Source organism: Cyclopterus lumpus, chromosome 8 (assembly GCF_009769545.1).
Source record: "Cyclopterus lumpus isolate fCycLum1 chromosome 8, fCycLum1.pri, whole genome shotgun sequence".
In the NCBI taxonomy this organism is placed as follows: domain Eukaryota; kingdom Metazoa; phylum Chordata; class Actinopteri; order Perciformes; family Cyclopteridae; genus Cyclopterus; species Cyclopterus lumpus.
This window is the reverse complement of record NC_046973.1, coordinates 19,325,705-19,344,074: the sequence shown is the minus strand read 5'-3', so window position 1 is coordinate 19,344,074 and position 18,370 is coordinate 19,325,705. Positions and strand designations below refer to the sequence as shown.

Below are 18,370 nucleotides of genomic sequence, written 5' to 3'. Positions count from 1 at the left end.
ATGAGAAGCGACAGCCAAGGAGCCAGTTAAGCTTAGCTTAGCGCAACAACTGGAAACAGGGCAAACTGCTAGCCTAGCTCAATCCAAAGGTAACAAAATCCTACGGCCAGTATGTGAGAAAAACGTTTGTTTTATGTGTCGGACTATTTCTTTTCTCGGGTCCAGTAACTTCCTGGATTATTCACTGGTTGCCTGGCAACTGGTTCAGAACAATAGACTGTCTGGGGTTTAAAACCATAGTAAAGTTACAGCTTTTACACTTGGTTTTCTGTTATGATTAATAACCTATTAATTGTTGGGCTTTCGAGGTGCAGGTAGGTTTTATTATCTCTGGACAGAACCAGGCTAAGTGTTTCTTAGCTAAAGTAAACTTCTGCTGACTCCAGCTACATATTTAATGTACAGACATGAGAGTGCGCATGCTATCGTCTCACTCTCGGCAAGAGAGTTTAAACATTTTCCCCCCAGATGTCAAACTATTCCGCTTAAAGTAATAAAGGCGTTGCTCCAGTAGAATCTCAACAGCTGAGAAGACTATTTCATACTTAATGTACTAATCATCTATCATCTTAGACAGCGTTAGAATGAGATGTGTTGCACTGTGGATCAGCTGATTTACACCCTATAATCTGAATTTTCCAGTAAATGTTGAAGTGCCGTGTGCTTAGCAACCACATAAAGCACAACGGTGGAAACTAATGACACACTGGATGCCAGGCCCCAATGACGTTCTGCATTCACTTCTTTCTTTAACTTCTTCCTCCATGACTGTGCAGTCAAACTGCACACGTAGTATCAATTTTCACGAGTTAGCACTCAATGTTACGATAGGCATTGCCCCAAATTGTGTCACCTATATGTGATTTGGAAAGAAAGGGTTTTTGAAATTCCAGCGCAGGTCTCTCATGGAGTTAGTCCTGTGATGTCGGTCTCAATAATAGCCCCGGCTGAAGTTCCCAGCTCACTGTCACATGGCTGAAATGTTGGTAAGTCACCCACGTGCTCATCACAACAACACAAGATGTTCCTGCCAGTATAGCTTATGCCAGGAAAGAAAAAAGCAAAGGAAGAGACAAAGGAGAGGACAAAGGGATCGTTAGTTTATCGCATGCTTTCCTGTCACATGAAAAGCTTGCCTCCTCCTCCTCTTGTTAAAACTGGAGAAGAGCAGAAGAACCGGCCCTGGCCCGTCAATGACCTCAGTGTGGGATATGTAAATATTGGAGTGATGCCCAGAGTTGAAAAAAAAAAGTCTGCTGGTCATTTGCTGGCAGGGCCGGCGACACACAATGCCAGAAAGTACATCATAACATCAGGAAACAAATCATTTTATTCAAAGAGCATTCTTGGCAATGTGAGAGGGTCCTTTCAAGAAGGTCCACAGCTGATGAAAGATTGACACATGACAGTGATGGAAAGTACTCAAGTACTTAGGTACACATTTGAGGTCAATGAAGGAGGTAAAATTAGCTCCACCGTGACCAGATACAACATTAAAGTGTTGCTTACGTATTCATACATCAATATTAATCATCCAACGATATATTATTTTTTTTTTTAAAACTGATAGAGGTCATTCTGCAAAATTATATTTTAGGTTATATTTTTTCTTATACTTATATAATTAAATTGTTTATAGTGTTTGCTACTTTTAGTTAGCTCAAATATTTTAAATATGATATAAGTATTAGTTCTACAATTTGAAAACACAGATTTTTATAAACTAAGGGCCTCATAGTTGGGATTGTCCAATGTCAATGTTGAAAGTAATTGTGTGTGAACGTTCCATTCAATTGTATTCTTAGTGGCTTTGTGTTCTGCTTTTTGCTCTTCCCAGAAGACACATGAGCCATAAATAGATATCATGCCGTAAAAAGTGTGACATGTGCCAAGCGTGCCGAGCATGTCACGCCTGGTTTCACAATCAACTCCACTGCCAGCGTTCACACCTTCTATGACCATTAATATACAAACTCTCCACTTACATGTACCCGTCTGTGGATTTAGAGAAACACACCCCCTGTCGGATGAAGGGCGGAGACAGATTTGATCAGATACAGTTATTGCTGCACGACGTACGAGAATAGGCAGAACTTTTTTTAAATGCCCTGAACTTTTATGCCAATCATCTGTTTTTTCTTTTGCTCTTTTATTTTTTTTCCCCCAATTCTGTGCTTTCACTTCCTGCTCGGGGGTGGGGGCAATTGAGAAATGAATAATACTGAACAAAGTGTTGCTTCACGACTCACCTTGAAGGACAAAGTGTTCTTTGAGCAACTCATGTCACTCCACCTATCAGAGGAAGACTTTACTTCAAAGGGATTCCAGTCACCACAATGTGTGTGGAAACATTCCACACTGAGACAATAAGGACACGTTTGAGGATGTATGAGTGTGGGTATGGATTGTAAAAACACAGTTTTTGCCATTTGGGATTTTATGGCTTCTCATCTGTGGTAATCAGACATGCCACTTCCCATAATTCAAAGGAATTACACAAAGAAGGACGTTGAGCAACACACAGAGCGAGAGAGAGAGAGAGAGAGTTACCAGGAAATTATAACTGGATCATTGGTAATCACACAGTCGTAGTCTTAACAAGGAAGTTTAAAAGTAATACAGCTGTAAGAGGAAATGCTGACTAGTGTGTGACATTATGCAGACGCTGTACAGGATGTGAAGCTCTACTGTACATAATGAAGCATGTTTAACAGGAATTAGATTGAATGATATGCCAGGAACCTACCTGCGTATCTCTAATCAGCCGCACCAGTTCCACAGTAATATACCGTATTTGAATAAGACAAACCATTTCACATCTCGCATTTTATTTACTCAAACTGATTCATGGCATCTTTTATTCAATAAATAACATATGCCGATGTTGTTGACTCGACCTGAAGTCAAGGGGTTCACTGTATTCAGCTGTGCAAACAATAAGGGCGCCTTTCTTAATCGCCAACGCAAAACAACAAGCAATTTCTCAGAATTGGCAAAACACACGCGGGAGTTTTTTTTTATTTTTTATTTTTTTTAAAAGATCTCCTTGTTCGGTGATAATCTGCGAAAAACCCATGCGGCTCCAAAATATTTTGTTGAATAACATTTTTCTGCTTTTCACCCCTCTATCCAGCCGAGGGCTGCGCCTCTACCCCGTCGTACCCCAGTGGGTTTACTGGAACCCTGAGCTAGAGTCAACCTCTGAGTCAGTGTGGGGAAGCCTGAACAGTGGATGAGAGCAAAAAACTGTTATGTGAGGCCTTTAAATACAAGTCCATTTCATGTGAATTGAAACTCTTTCACTTCTTGTGTCAAGCCTAGAGTATTAGGATACACATTTAGAAACCTAAGAAAGCATGGAGGCGACACAGAAAGGGACACACACACACACACACACACACACACACACACACACACACACACACACACACACACACACATCGCCTACAGAGCCAAATCTGTCACTGCCAACACTCACACTCTCAGATGTTTGGACCGGGGTGCCGCGGCGACCTACATTTACAGGGTAGAAGGCTTCCTCATCGCCATGGTCACTGAACAACCATTTGAGTGTTTTTACCTCCGGTTAAGTACACACTGTCCTTTGGTTTGTTTGTTTGTTTGTTTGTTTGATTTTCTCTTGACGTCTCGGGGGCTCTTACAGGTGCCTTCCTCCTTACTGGAGCGTATTTGTATCAAAAGTACAACCGCCCGGGGAAACGACAGGATACATGCTAAAAGCCAAGTCGGCACACTGTAATAATGTGCACAGTGGACGCTGAGCTGAACCATGCTGTGGGGGTTTTCTCCCTTCCTTTTCATTGATGGCATTATGGTCCCGGAGGAGACTCAGACCCTGAATACATGCCTCACGCTGATGACACGATAGACTTTCTGGAAAAGAAGCGGACCGTTAAGTGGTAATCCCAGTGAGTTCCCTTCCCCCCCGCCCCCCTGTATCCTGCTGGGAATCTGAATCAGACAACACCTGACTCACCTCCGTGGACACAGCTGGCTTTTACCAAAACCCAATCAGGCTCTGTGGCACCAGTCCGTTGCCCCATCCCCTCCTTCGCAGCTCCCAGTCGAGGTTTGGTCAAACGTGCCGAGAAGCTTTCAGAGCGATTCTGAGCCAAGTCGGATTTTCACTTCCAGGCCGTGAGTTGGTTAAAGGATGGCAAAGCCTGGACATGACACCACAGGAGTTAATGTGTCCTCCAATTAACCACCTGAGGCGTATGGTGGTCATCGCTGAGTCAGCAGGAAGGGATCTGATGTGGATATCAGTCACACACACATTGCAAAAAGATACCATTTCCCAAAAAGATAGGACTAGTCTTTACAATGAAGAATCTGAAGTCACCTTCTTTTAAAGAAGAAATTCTCACTGTATGGGTGGGTGGGTTCGAGGGAAGAGTTAGGGTCACCGCAGTGGGCTGAGAGCTCCTGGGTAATAAACACAACATTAAACATTACTTTTCTTAACTTCTTAAACTGTTTTCTCTGGTTGGATTATTACAATAGACAATAATTTAGCGGTCGTACTTACTATAAATACTCAATAAATGGTTTAAAACACTTTAATGTAGTTGTAAGCACCTATGAGGACATTGTAAGTGTTTATTAATGTATAGTATTTATCCATCCATCCATCCATTTTCAATACCGCTTATCCTCATTAGGGTCGCGGGGGCGCTGGAGCCTATCCCAACAATTGTAATTCCCCCTATAACGGCAATTCAACTGTTTTTTTTTTTTACAACGTTGTCATTCATTCCCTGTGTTTGTACAAAGTGATGTTCTTATCTGATACATATTTGCTGTGAGTCCACGCAGGCTGGGCACTTGTTTGTGCAAGACACAACTAATACAATAGTTATCTAAGAACAATATAAAAAACGACATGTTAACAAAGTGTATTTAGCACTTACTTGATTTTGTTGTATATCTTAGGACAGTACTTAAAAACAATCGTACCATATGCTCAGGCATACAACTTCACAACAATAACCATAATAATAATAATCTGCTGCCCCTGGTTACCAACTATTGCTTTTGGGAAATAAAGATGTGCTGTATGAAGTTGCACATAATCTGGCGCCCCCTGTGGAGGACTGGAGCACAGCACGTGAGCTGTTATTCCTGAGAGTTTCTGGGAAACCAAGCGCGAGACTGAATCATGACCTCACTGCTGACGCTAAAGCAGAACTTCTAGCTAAAAAAAAAAGAAAAGGAAAAGAGCCTATAATAAAATGTCTAATTCTATAGCTGCTTCTTCAAATAGAAAAATACAAAAGCATTGTTTTATTCGGAGTGTTTACTAGACACTAAGGAGACAGAGTCTAGGTTACCGAAGGTAAATAAGCATTGTTTGGAACTCCTCCTTAACTTCATTTTGGAACAAAACGGGGGGGGGGAGGAGGAGGAGGAGGAGGAGGAGGAGTAGGAAGAGGAGGAGGAGGCTTCTCGGAGCAGGAAAAAAGAAACACGCTCGTCAATGTGCCAACGAGAGAGGAAGGGAGGAGTTTCCTCACAGTTATAATGACGCCTCTCCTCTCCTCTCCTCTCCACTAGTAACCACCAGCTCCACAGAGCGGCGCTCATGCTGGAACACACCGAGAAAAGTACCTCACAAGTCCGGAGCGTGTAGCTAAAGAAACCCCCAAACAACTGCCTCATCCCGACAGACTCCAAGGATTTATTTCAAAAGGGCGAATTTGGAGGAACATTCCAAAAAAAAAAAAAAAAGGTGAGGATGTGTTTCTCTTCTTTTTCTTCTTCTTCTTCTTCTTCCTCTTCTTCATCTTCTTTTTCTTCTTCTTCTTCTTCTTCTTCTTCTTCTTCTTCTTCTTCTTCTTCTTCTTCTTCTTCATATACGCTAATACTTCTCATCTATGCATACGACATAAACGTGGATTCATAAAGTGTGTGGCGTGTCTATCTGCGTGGGGTGTTTGGTTAAGTGAAGCCGGTCATGACGTTTAAATTGCGTAATTAGGATTACGATGTCTTTACTGGAACTGACCGAGTCCCGAGGGCACGCTCCACACACAAAGTTTTCCCCGAAATGGATGGAGTTTACATAGGAGTCATTTTCTCCAAACACAATCCCTCTCAAACAGAGGAGAGAGGAGTCGTGCAGTTCGGACTATTATCTTTTTTTTGTTTGTTTTTTGTTTTTAAAGAAGAAGAAGAAAAAAAAAAAAAAAAGTCATGGCGCTGATGTTTTAAAGTGCGTGATGTACAGAGCTCCCACATCTGGAAAAGTAGTTTCAGTCGAGCTGCTGGAGCCGAGGAGCGTTAGACCTCAACATGAATAAAACAAACCTTTTCAACTGCATTTTGATGTTCATCATCCTTTCTTCTTCTTTTTTTTCCGCCCTGCGCTCAAACTAACGTGCCCTCTCTTGTCTCTTCAGGTGTTTCACTTCCAGACCTCCTCACAACCCTCTGAACTGGTCTTCGAGCCCACCTTCTCCTTCTCTTGTCTGTGTGGCGCCCGGTGCTCCCCAGGCCTGCCTAGAGAACGGGCACAGCGCCATGGTAACTCACAGCAAGTTTGACTTCGCAATGAGCAGCATCCTCTTGGACTCCAGTATGCGGCTGCCTCAACGTTACAAGACTTTCACCTCCAAGACGCAGTACCAGATGGTACTTAACACGTTCCACAAACTCAAGGAGAGCGGCTTCTACTGGGCCGCCATCACCGGGAAGGAGGCCAACGCCATGCTGGTGGCCGAGACCACCGGCACGTTCCTGGTCAGGACAGCTCCGACAACCGACACCTGTTCGCCCTCAGCGTCAAGACGGCGTCGGGCACCAAGAACCTGCGCATCCAATGTGACTCTTCCTCTTTTTACCTGCAAACAGACCCTAAGAACGTCCACTCTGTTCCTCACTTTGACTGCGTGCTCAAGCTGGTCCATTTCTACATGCCTCAGAGCAAAGTGAACACTCGCAGTGGGAATATGTACTACATTTACTCTGCCGGGGAGAAGATCCCCCTGGAGCTCATCAGACCTCTCTCCTGCAGCTTATCCACCTTGCAGCACTTGTGCAGGAAAACGGTGAACGGACATTTGGACATTTCTACGAAAAGAGACCAACTTCCTCATCCCCTGAAGGAGTTCCTCCAAGAGTATGATGCTCCTATCTAGAGGCGTTGGACTGATGCTCTCGAAGGAGCAAAGACTTAAAAGAAACTGGACGGGGTTTCAGCGGAGCTACGTTCAAAGACACGCGCTGTCTGAGGAGTATCAATGAAGCACATTGGAGACCAAGACCGAGCGTGTGAAAAGGAGCAGTTCATTGTTCTGACAAGACATGCGTACGTATCACAGACAAGTGGGCATCGGTCTCTTAAGGTCCATGTTTCTGGAAGAGACTCTGGATCGGGGACTAATCCACAATAGAGGGCCAAGAGAAAGAGAGCACAGCTGTAATCTGGTGGTGTGAAGGCCTCCTCTGCCTCACCGATGACATACAACTTACTGAAAACCGAAGTGAGACTCACAGTCAGCAGTCTACAGTCTGATGACACACAGGTTCCCTCTGCTGCTGCTAACCAAAATGAGCTGTGAGGCCGTTGGGGCTCACACGCACATGAAGCCTCAGAAAATCATCCATCCATAAAAGCCCGTCCGGCCTCTACGGTCAGGCTGGCTTTTTTTTTTGCTGACCTCCGATGATAATCATGGGATCTCTGACCAAACAGTGGACACTGATGTGCATAAATATGCATATTTGTACCATCCCTGATGGGGAAAACTTTAAAAAAAAAAATCTGATATTTAGGTTCACGATAAACTTGCTTGAACTAGACAGCAACTTGTTGACACACCAACATGACTGAATCCTAGAGGATCTTACTTGAGAGAACTGTACCACTGCTTAATATGCCTTCAGTGGTGAGGAAATATATATATATATATATATATATATATATATATATATATATATATATATATATATCAATATGCCAAAAGATGTAGTAGTATTTGTGGCACAGAAAGAATAGCCATCACTTGCAAATGAATGTATTAAACATGGTATCCTGTCTTTTCCCAATAAGGAGAAGAGTCAACATGTATCTTATTTTCACGAGTTTGCATGAGTGAAGATGTTTCTGTGCTGTCTTTTATAAAGATGTACTTTTTGCCAGCCAAACCACTGGCTGCGGATGCTTGAAGAAACGTGTTTGACGAAGCAAGCAAGACTGATACGACTTTGCACTTATTTATATTTGTATGAACGTTTCGTTAATTTATAATAAAAGGGCATTATTTTTTCTATGAAATGAGTTCTCTCTGCTTGATTTATTTGACGATGAACCTTATTCCAACAGGCACAGCACACTGACGGTGAATCACGCTACTTATTGCGTGCATGGATCTTTTAGTTCGGATAACATCACATTCCCTTATTTTTTGTTTACTTGCTACAGAGGTCAGGCCACTAGTTTACTATTTTTAATGATCTCCTCTTAACGTCTAAATGTCGCCTCCTTAAAACTGAAGCTCTACGTGATGCTGCACGTTTATCATTTTAGCAGTTTCCCTTTTAAAGATCAAAAATCAGCAGCACATCCAGAGAATTATGAGCGGACTTTATTCTGCTGTGACTCACTGGATTCTCTGTGGGTGACAGCGTGACCTAACACGCTCTCACGTGCACATGCATAATGACGTCTGCTGGTAACATGCAGGCCTCTTACAAGTTTAGAACTTCCTAGAAATGTCCCACGCCCTGTAGATAAATACATAATTAGCAATGTGTCAACATGTGTTCCTCTGCACAGAGAAGTTGTAATTGTTGCACACATGATGGATTATGAGGCATTGGCAGAAACATGGAAACGGCCCCCAATCCGTCTTGGCTCCTACACTTTTTTTTTTAATCTCTTTGTTTGTCATTTTGCATCTCTTCGTGGTCATTTTGCATCCCTTTCGTAGTTCTAGTCTGGCTCAGGGGGCCCCTCACCTGTTCGGTAATCCATCCAAGGGCGTCGACATACGCAGTGCGGTTGCATTGGGGCCCATGGGGTTGGGTATTGGATGCCATTCCCAATACAAATGTAAAATCCAACATATTGTTGGTCAAATATGAATATATAAAAAAATATACTACTAATTGTTACTGTTCATAACTAGTAACTATAGCGTGCACTAGGGCCCGTTATAATATCGTGCACCGAGGCCCGTTGTAACTACCTCAGGCTCCTGCTGGTAATCATGCTGAGTGCTGCAAGTTTACTGGAACAACATGCTCAACAATCTTTTCCGCCACGCAGTCTGTTTACCTGCCAATTATCCCACAGTGCAAATCAGAAAAGATGTCAAGTCGCCTCCAACCACTGACACTTATCTTGATTTTTCTTCCCCCCCCCTACACATCCTGTGCTCCATGGCCCTCGAAAAAAAATGTCTCCCTTTTGTCTATTATTATGTCAAAGGAATAATTTATATCTCTCATCCAAATGTTGTGTTTGAGGTCCTGAAGGCTGTCTTGATACTTCATAACTTTAACTATTTATAAATACGTTGACAGTGCCTTATAGACAACATTAGCCCAAATACCAAATAAGTCTGTTATGAACAGTTTGTTCACAAATCAATCTCAACAAAAATGTATTTAATAATTAGGATTTCAACTAAGACTTAATAATGAACTACTTCCCCAGATGTGACTTCTTTGATACAATCCTGTTAAAGCAACAGTTCCTCAAGTCTTCATTAAGATTGACTACAGCCAGGAACACGTGCACATTTACGGCAAACCGCTAAAATTATGGCTGAACAGGAATCTGCAATAACCTCCATATCCAACATAATTACAGGAATCGGCTCTTGTACCTGCTTCCACAGCACTTTATTGTTTCCTCTCAGGCAAACGGGCTCAATGAGGTTTCAGAGAGATAAGGGGTCTCTGAGGTGATATCACCCAACATGGTTTGACTTAAATATACAAAGGCCCTTTTAAAAAAATCTTCCAGAATATGGCCATTTTGGAATTTTTTTTTTTTTTTAAACATAACAAATCACTATTTCTGGTTACATTTTTTAAAGGAGACGCGTACATCAGGCTGGAAGTACAGCATGTATTCCTTTTGTTGCAATAACACAAAACGAGTGCAGGCTGCTGCAAAGTGGTTGAGTGGTTGGGGAGCGTGCGATCATCTCTGTTGTAAGTCATCAGGTTTTTTTTGAGAAATACTAATGAACTCTTCAAAGGCATTCATGCACGAGCCAGCTGCAACCCGTCTAACCTCCAGCGGGTGCCTATTAAAAGAATGCAGACTTGTTCAGGAGAAATTCTCTGGTAGTCCTGCGTCACGTGATTCTAGAGAACAAGCACCGCAGACTCACAAGCCATATATTTGTCATCACAGCCAGACAGTCGTTTCTGAAGCATCAAAGCTCCGACGTCAGCTTTTATAGTCTTTTTCTCCACAACACAGAATTGATGCTGCAAAGACAACATGCTACTTTCTTCTGCATTTATTTTTGTTTCATTTTAAGAGCTTATTTGAAGACCTTTTGAGGCAACGTGGAAACGTGTTCTTAAAGTATATGAGCATTGTCGGAGTAGAGTGTTTGTAAGGTGACGTTATCAACATTTGAATGAGTCAATTTTCTTTATTGTGCTTTGTGTGACATCAAAGAGTGCGTCTGTGAATTATTAATTATGCTGATTGTCGGCCAGTATCTCTTTAATTCTGCTGCACTCAGAATATGAAGATTATTTTGCTATTTAGTTTTTTTGAAAGTATAATGGTTGTACAAATGGAGACCTAGACAGCATATAGATTAGATAATCTTCAAAGAAAATAGGTCCCCGAGCACACTTCCCCTGAATTTAGCAAAGCTTATAGTTTAACACACGGAAGTGCCTAATGGCACGGTGGATTTATGATAATACGATTCATGATCCAATACAACGACATCCATTCACGTCAGTCTCTTGGTCGCATCACAAACAGGAAGTGGGATTTTGTGGCCTCCAGTTTCTCCAGGTAGACGGCACAAATGATTGTGTACGGTGCCACAGAAAGATAGCAATACACAATCATTATACTCACACTAATGCAATCCACTCTACTTGTATTTGTCAGGAAGCGTGGTTGAAAGTAACCCAAAACAAAGACAGATGCAATGGTGAGCGAGGATCTTTTGCATCTGCTCCCACAAGGTTTTGACTATTTGCCAAAAGACACATAGGAAACCGAGAGGGAAATTAGGGGAAACTTCTGCTTCTGATTGCACGTTTTTTTTTAAAAAGGCCCCGTTCACACGCAGTCCGTTATTCTGGTTATTCAGAAGAACTGCTGATAGCAATTCTTCCAATGGGTTTATGGTGCAAACACTGAGGAAGGTCACAGGAGCTTTACAACTTACTGCAGGCCCCACTGTAAAATAAAGTTAGATTTAACGAAATAAAGTGCAGCTTTCTGCAATATAGGAGACATATTTATATTTATGTGTTTACGTCTCAAAATATTCTAAAACAATATTCTCTCCCAGGAACCTGACAAAGTGCGCAAACTGCAATAAATTAAAGTATTGTAACCATTTATTAATATGCTTTATCCACTTTTTTAACTCAAAATATCTGAAATAAATGCCTTGAATGAATTATTTATGCTGCAGAAAGTTGCATATTACACACACACTGCGCAAAGGAAAAGGCATTTTGTCTGCACGTGACTTTGTGTGTATGTGTATTTTGCCTCGTTTGCTCCCTTTGACCTAAACATGTGAGTCGGCTGGCGGCCATGTTGGGCTCTTGTGCGTTGTGGCGGAGGAAAAACAGTCTCTCCAGTCTGTTTACAATTCCACAACTTCTGGTTGCCATGGATTCAATGAGCTCCAGATGCCAGATATGAGCGCCAACTATGGCCCCGCAAAGTCCGGCCCACTGAGCCGCTTCTCCGGGCACGCTCCTCCTGTTCCTCCTCCAGGCCTCCAGATTTACTGTTAGCACTCCACTTCCCTGCGCTCCACTCCTCTGCCTGGCTGTGATACGATAAATCTTCGACGCCGTCTTCACAGTGTTCTTTGAGCGTGGGACACTTCAGCAGCTCTTTGTGCTGCTCTGCTTCAGATGGAGAGCTTCCGAACAGAGGAGAGAAAGAACAGATGCAGCTGGAATACACATGAGGCAGTGCTACACAATATTATCTGATTTTAGTCTTATGACATATGTTTCACAGATCTCAGATTTCAGGAAAGCAATACACAAATATTAGGATTGCGAAAGTGTAATTCTATTAGACCCACTTCCTGTGATATTTTACATTAACATCTTAAACCCTAGCCCTATAGGAAATAAGGCAATAACTAACATTTCCCCCCTCATAATGTCAATGGAAGCACCTCTCAATATAACGCAGTCTGCAAACTGCAACTTCAATCATAAACACATGTATATAGTCAAATTAAAACCTCTCAAACGGTGTCAATCGAAACCGATTCATGGCAGCGCTGTTGTATTGGATTGCAATGCATATTCCCGGTGTACCTAATAAAGTGGACACCGAGTGTACATCTTTGTCTTTACAAGTGGTAAACACGCGTTTTCATAAAGACGAGGACGCGTAGAAACACTTTGAGTCATACAAGTAAAACCAGCCACACAAGGAGGCCACGTTGAAATGTTTTGGTTGCCATGGTAATTTGATTGATGTTACACATTGTCCTTTTTGAGGATGGGCATTTACCTAGGAAATCCTCCTCTGCGTCACACGGACGTCACAGCGTGGTTCCGCACACACCTACGCAGTGAGCCGCGTCGTCGGCGACATTACAGATTATCACTCGGTGCAAAAGCTCTTTTTTTGTTTCTGCTTTCATTTCATAATAAAAAAGCCGCGACGTTACACTTGAAGTCCTGCCAAAGTTCGGGTAAATCGATGATATCTTTCTTTACTTTCGTGCATTTCCAGAAACTAAAGTTACTTAGCAAGCGGTTACGAAACGTAAACAATGTCGAGCTGAAGAGAAAATCCCTCGCAGTCCTGCCAGGAAACACCCGTTGAGTCACCGGGTGAAATGACGTACTTATGGTGGATGGTTACTCCGCAAAATACTTCAAACCACTGCGCAAACACAGGCTTCTCTAGTCACGGCATGAACAAACACAGATGCATTTGCAAGATGCACACAGAAATGCAAACAGCTATTGAATAACACCGAATAGATATTGGAAGCTTCTTACAATAACAGCGTGTTGCTGTGCACCGCGATACCCCGACTCCCTTCCTGTGGAAAACACTTCAAAACAATTAACGTTAATTGACCATCTTCTTGTGTTGGGAAAGCTGTGAGTTATAAAACCATAACTTGCCTCACGAGTCACGAACATTTCTTTTTTTAATAACTTTTTTTTTTTGTCTGACAACCGTGACGAGCAGGTTTTTCTTTGTAACGTAATCTACGCATGACCTTAATAATAAAAATATCCCACCACCGTGTGTGTGTGTATAATAGATTTTTTTTATTGGAACAAGGTGTGTCTGTGACATGAATTATGGTGATAATGTCCCCATCCAGGACAGCTTGTCCACACCTTGGCAACCAAATAATGCAGTCGCCTAAGTGAAGCCTTATCCATTTGCCCGCATAAACTACACATGGAATTTTATTATAATAAAAGCACTTCTCTAATGTTGAAAGAGAAGTGAAAACATAGAGGAAAGAATAATAATAGTGGCAGTTCCTTCTTCTTGTTAAACCTTGTCGTTATGCAAGAGTAGCCAAAGCGTTCTTTCCTCGGTTCCGTCCCGTTAGTTGTTTTCCTTCCGTTTGCTGGTTTAATTAAGTCTCTCATGTCATTTCACACCTGATCATCCTTCATTCATGACATTGTGTCATGATAAGGGACCCGAACACTGGCCTCCTCGTTGAAAGTCTCATGTTTGTTGACCCATTCCTATCTCCTTCATCCTGCCATAAGTAGCCTTTCTCTCCTCTTTAGCATATTCACATGGAGGAGTTTACATTGCAGTTGATGCCGTGAAATGACACACACACAAAGTAGCTATTGCACGTTATATGACATACAAAGTGTTGTCGTTCATAAGCTATATTTGATGAGACCGGGCTGGGTGTATAGACAAGTAAACCGAGGATTTATAGCTGCACTCGTCAAATTAGATTTATTTCAGCGCGACTCTCAAACAAAGTTTCTGATTGTTCAGAGTGGAAGTAATGTGAGGATGCACGAGGTGACTAAACACTTGGAAATGGAAAAACAACACAATCATCCAACGACACATTCTCGGATCATGTGTGGATCATAAGCCATCAGCAGAAGCTTTACTGGAAACCGTCTAATCATTCGACACAGTTGAGCCATTCAATACATCAAGCCTCTTACTTAGTATACAATGAGGTGTGTGTGTGTGTGTGTGTGAGAAAGAGCGAGATAGAGAGAGGACTTGTCTGTGTGTGTATGGCGTCTACACGTGCGTGTGTGTGTGTGTGTGTGTGTGTGTGTACACATTAACTAAAAACATTACGGTAAGACAACAGAAAGCTAAAACCGGAGCCCAGTCAGGTAAAGTAAACAGGTCCTTCCTGTAATCGAGGTTCATCCGCTGACCTGAAATGACCCTGAATGCCCTGGAGGAGTTCCTGGTTGGTGCGTCAGGCAAAGAGTTCGGCCAATTACTGGATGTCTGGCAAAAAAAAGAAAAACCCCAAAGGAAAGAGTAAATAAAGTCTAGAATCATCAATGTTGTAAAAGAACAAACAGCAGTGGTGGTAGAAGAACTCAGATTAAAGTAAAAATAGCATAATAGGAATACTCAATAATTGTTGATGCCCTAATGTAAAATAATCCCTTTTAATGTTGCAGCTGGTGACCGTTGGGCAATAAAATCTATTAAAATACAACATAATTTATTTGTTCTAACTATAACCAAAGCTATCAAATAAATGAAAGGAAGTTTAAAAAAAAAAAAATCTTATTTAAAAAAAAAAGCTGAATAAAATGATATTATTAGAGAACATGAACATAAATGCAATGGATGTATTGATATTGTGATTACTCACAATGTGCATGTGTCATCCAGTATCCAATCATATGCAAACAACAACGCAAACAATCATGGTCCCCATGCAACTCGGGAGTTTTACCCAATGAGCCTTGGGAAGCCACAACCTTTCTGCAGAAAATATCTGAGAATGATTATGACATCTGGTCATGATTGTTTTCCTTGAAATAAACTTGAGCTTTATTAACACATGATTACAGTAAGTAACAATAGAGGAATCTGCAGATAAATCATATCCAAAGAGACAAGGAAGAATCCTTTTTGAAAAATCCAACACAAGACGAAGAGAGAGAAAAAAAAGAGTTCATGCAGACCCCTGCACTCTGTTCTCAGAAGAGCTTTCCTGTCAGGCCATGAGAGGTATCCCAGGAAAAACAAGCGGTTGCCATGGAGATGTCCATTGAAGACTCTCGGATCTCCCGCGTCACAGGAAACCACTTGGCACGCAGCGCGCTACAGAAATGTCTCGCGCACACTTCCATGGCAACGCAGCAGGGCGAGCGGGGAACAATCGGATGCTGTTCACTGTTGCTCACGCAGCCCACACGCCGACTCCAAAGGGCGACTCGATGGCCATTATGGCTTGAAGAGGAACCAAAACCCTACTATGAATGGGGCTGCAATCCTGGTGCTTTCCAGCGCTACGACGAGTGTGCTCAGTAAGAGGATTTTTGAATGAATGTAACAACAATGCAATGTGCAGCGCACGTTAGCTGCTTCATGTCAGTGTGAAGCACGCTGGCGGGGTGAAGAGGTTTCAAGTTCCAATTAAGCTTCACGAGGAGATGCTTGATTTGAGATGATCTGAACATTGATGCCCGATGTGCAGGCTCAAGTAAAGTGTATTTATGTGCATTAGCAAGGGTTTGTTAAGAATGGTAACTGTGGTGGCTGGGGCGTGGTTAGGCTCAGCTGCAGGGGGGGAGCGGCTAAGGGAACAGGTGCCGGGAAGAGGCTTAATTAGCCTCAGCTGCATTAGATCAGGGGAATGCGTCTTGGACCCTATATCAGGGTGTGTTGCAGATGGAGCAGGGGACCGGCAGAGCAGGATACACTGGCCAGTGTAACAAGTCCTGTCACAACCCCCGGGTCTCATCGTGGGATCAACTCAAGACTCGGGCCGAGACCAAGTCTTCTTTGTTTTTTTTCTCTGTGAACTCACCAGTCCACCACAGACCTTCCAGCTGAGGGGGAATGAGACTTGACAGCTTGACTGCGCTGCTGAAAGAGTCTCATGAACTGCACAGAGATTTCTGTGTCTCGAGTGTAAGCTTTTAGGAATTGTTGGTCTGTTCTGGAGGGGAAAGTGGGCCTCATAGTAAAGACGAAATATAGCAGTGAGGTATATTACCTGTCACGGTGTTGCTTTTAATACATTTTAAAGTGGTGCATTCATTGAGGAAAAGAAAATGATCTGGACTTCTCCTGGAAAACAATATTGACTCATAGTCTTGGAAACACTAAGGTCGTACATGAGGAAATATTGTCCAATAACAAACTGAGAGAAAACAAAAAGCACGGATGCAACTTGGGCAATACGTGTTGAATATCTAAACTTTGCCGAATGCTATTTCCACGGCGGTGATGGTAAATAAACACGCAGTGTAAAAGAAAAAATGAGCTCAGAGGTCAGAAGAGGACAGGACACACGCAGGCAGATTACTGTTCACTGGGATGGATGACTCATATGTTTAATATATGGTGATTTGGAAACTTGGAGTTAACACACCGTCTTCTCCCTCTTTTATATAACTCTTTTAAAAAATAATAATCTTCCTCAGTGTAAGGATAATTCTATGCATTCATTATATGTTATTATAGTTATGCAATTATCATAATGGCATAATAGTGTTTCTGGTTTTTCTGCTTCCTTGCATTGTGGTGTCCACTCCCCGGTTGTTCCAGTCGGTTTCCAGTATGTCAGAAGAATTTTGTTAGACAAACAAAACCATGTTTCAATGTTTATTTACCACAATAACATCCAGCATGGATTGGGTGCGAGGTTATTTAATAAACAGCTCCCCGAGGACAGCATTATGAAGGCGCCTAATGGGTCCGTTACTATTTATTGGTCATTATTATAACACTCTGAGGACACGTCTTTGGGATTGTGTCAAGACTTTCCCAATGAAACCATCAATGAATAAAAGTAGATTTTTAGGCTCCTGCAGGTTGATTCACAAAGAACACACAGTGACTATAAACAGGGATTTATTACTATTCCCATCATCTGCACACACACACACACACACACACACACACACACACACGGATGCTTCCAAATGAAGTCTCTGTAACGTGAATATCCATCCGTATGGGAAGTGCAACAACAGAAAAACTGGAACTGCTGTAAGAAATGCAACAATTGCTCAAAACAGGAAATGCTATTGCAACATACAGCATTTGCAGTATATTCCGGCACAAAGATGCTATTAATGCAAAGCACACTCTTGCAAATTTCCTGTAACGTACACTTGCTCAATTTACGTAACGTAGGAAGTTCTGAAATAGCTCTGTGCATTGTGTGAAAAGACATTGATCTTTCTAACCATCAGTGAACGGATCACTGAGGAGCACAGCGGCGGATGTGAACTCCTACTGTGAAAATCATTCTCAATGATGCACATAATTGCATAATGTGTATTTGGTTGTTTGACCGTGCAGTGGCTAGCACTGTCACCTCACAGCAAGAGGGGCCAGGGTTTGATCCCCGATCCCAGGCGGTCCTCCTTTTGTGGAGTTTTGCACGTTCTTTTACCAGTTTGGACGTGCTGGAAAACCTCCAAAGAGAGCCATCCAGGAGGCATCTTGATCAGCTCACGACCGTCGGTGACGGTGGGAATGTAGATGGACTGTCAAATCGAGAGCTTCGCCTTGTCCTCACTCGTGGACAAGACCCAGAGATAAACAAACTCCCGTGCGATCCCCCGTTTTCCAGTACTGACTCTCATCCCGACTGCTTCACACTCGGCTGCAAACCGACCCCAGTGTGTGTGTGTGTGTGTGTGTTGAAGGTCACGTTCTGAAGGAGCCAATAGAACCTCATCATCTGCAAGAAGATGCAATTCTAAGGTCCCCAAACCAGACCAGATGCACCATCACAAACAGGATGGGGTGACAAGGGACCACCCCTGGCAGAGTTACAAGTAAAAGTACTGCATTAAAAATTTAAATTAGTCTAAATTAGCTATATTAGGGGAAAGTTAATCCTGATTAAATCAAAAGGACATGAGTCACACAAAATGCACACGTGTGCACCGGTTACGTGTATTAGAAATGGGGCAGAAAAGCAGCGACACCCTTCTTGGCAACGTGAAG

The 18,370-nt window shown here is 42.4% G+C and overlaps 1 protein-coding gene and 2 long non-coding RNA genes across 4 annotated transcripts; 1 reads left to right on the top strand and 2 right to left on the bottom strand.

The window, feature by feature from the left end:
* Nucleotides 1–2,883: 2,883 nt before the first annotated feature.
* LOC117734888 lies at nucleotides 2,884–5,433 on the bottom strand. Of its 2 annotated transcripts, XR_004609830.1 has the most exons (4): nucleotides 4,932–5,433; nucleotides 4,364–4,446; nucleotides 3,998–4,271; nucleotides 2,884–3,894 (listed from the first exon to the last, which is right to left on the bottom strand). It is a non-coding gene; the product is annotated as an uncharacterized LOC117734888 (long non-coding RNA). The 2 variants fall into 2 exon arrangements; XR_004609829.1 differs by having other exon boundaries at nucleotides 3,998–4,446.
* A 72-nt stretch (nucleotides 5,434–5,505) lies between these two features.
* socs3a (suppressor of cytokine signaling 3a) lies at nucleotides 5,506–7,771 on the top strand. Its single transcript, XM_034539216.1, is given in 3 exon segments — nucleotides 5,506–5,749; nucleotides 6,420–6,760; nucleotides 6,763–7,771. Coding segments are annotated over 2 exon segments (615 nt in total). The 5' UTR covers nucleotides 5,506–5,749; nucleotides 6,420–6,540; the 3' UTR covers nucleotides 7,158–7,771.
* A 3,779-nt stretch (nucleotides 7,772–11,550) lies between these two features.
* On the bottom strand, nucleotides 11,551–12,600 carry LOC117735479. Its single transcript, XR_004609883.1, has 2 exons — nucleotides 12,441–12,600; nucleotides 11,551–12,107 (listed from the first exon to the last, which is right to left on the bottom strand). It is a non-coding gene; the product is annotated as an uncharacterized LOC117735479 (long non-coding RNA).
* Between the last annotated feature and the right edge of the window lie 5,770 nt (nucleotides 12,601–18,370).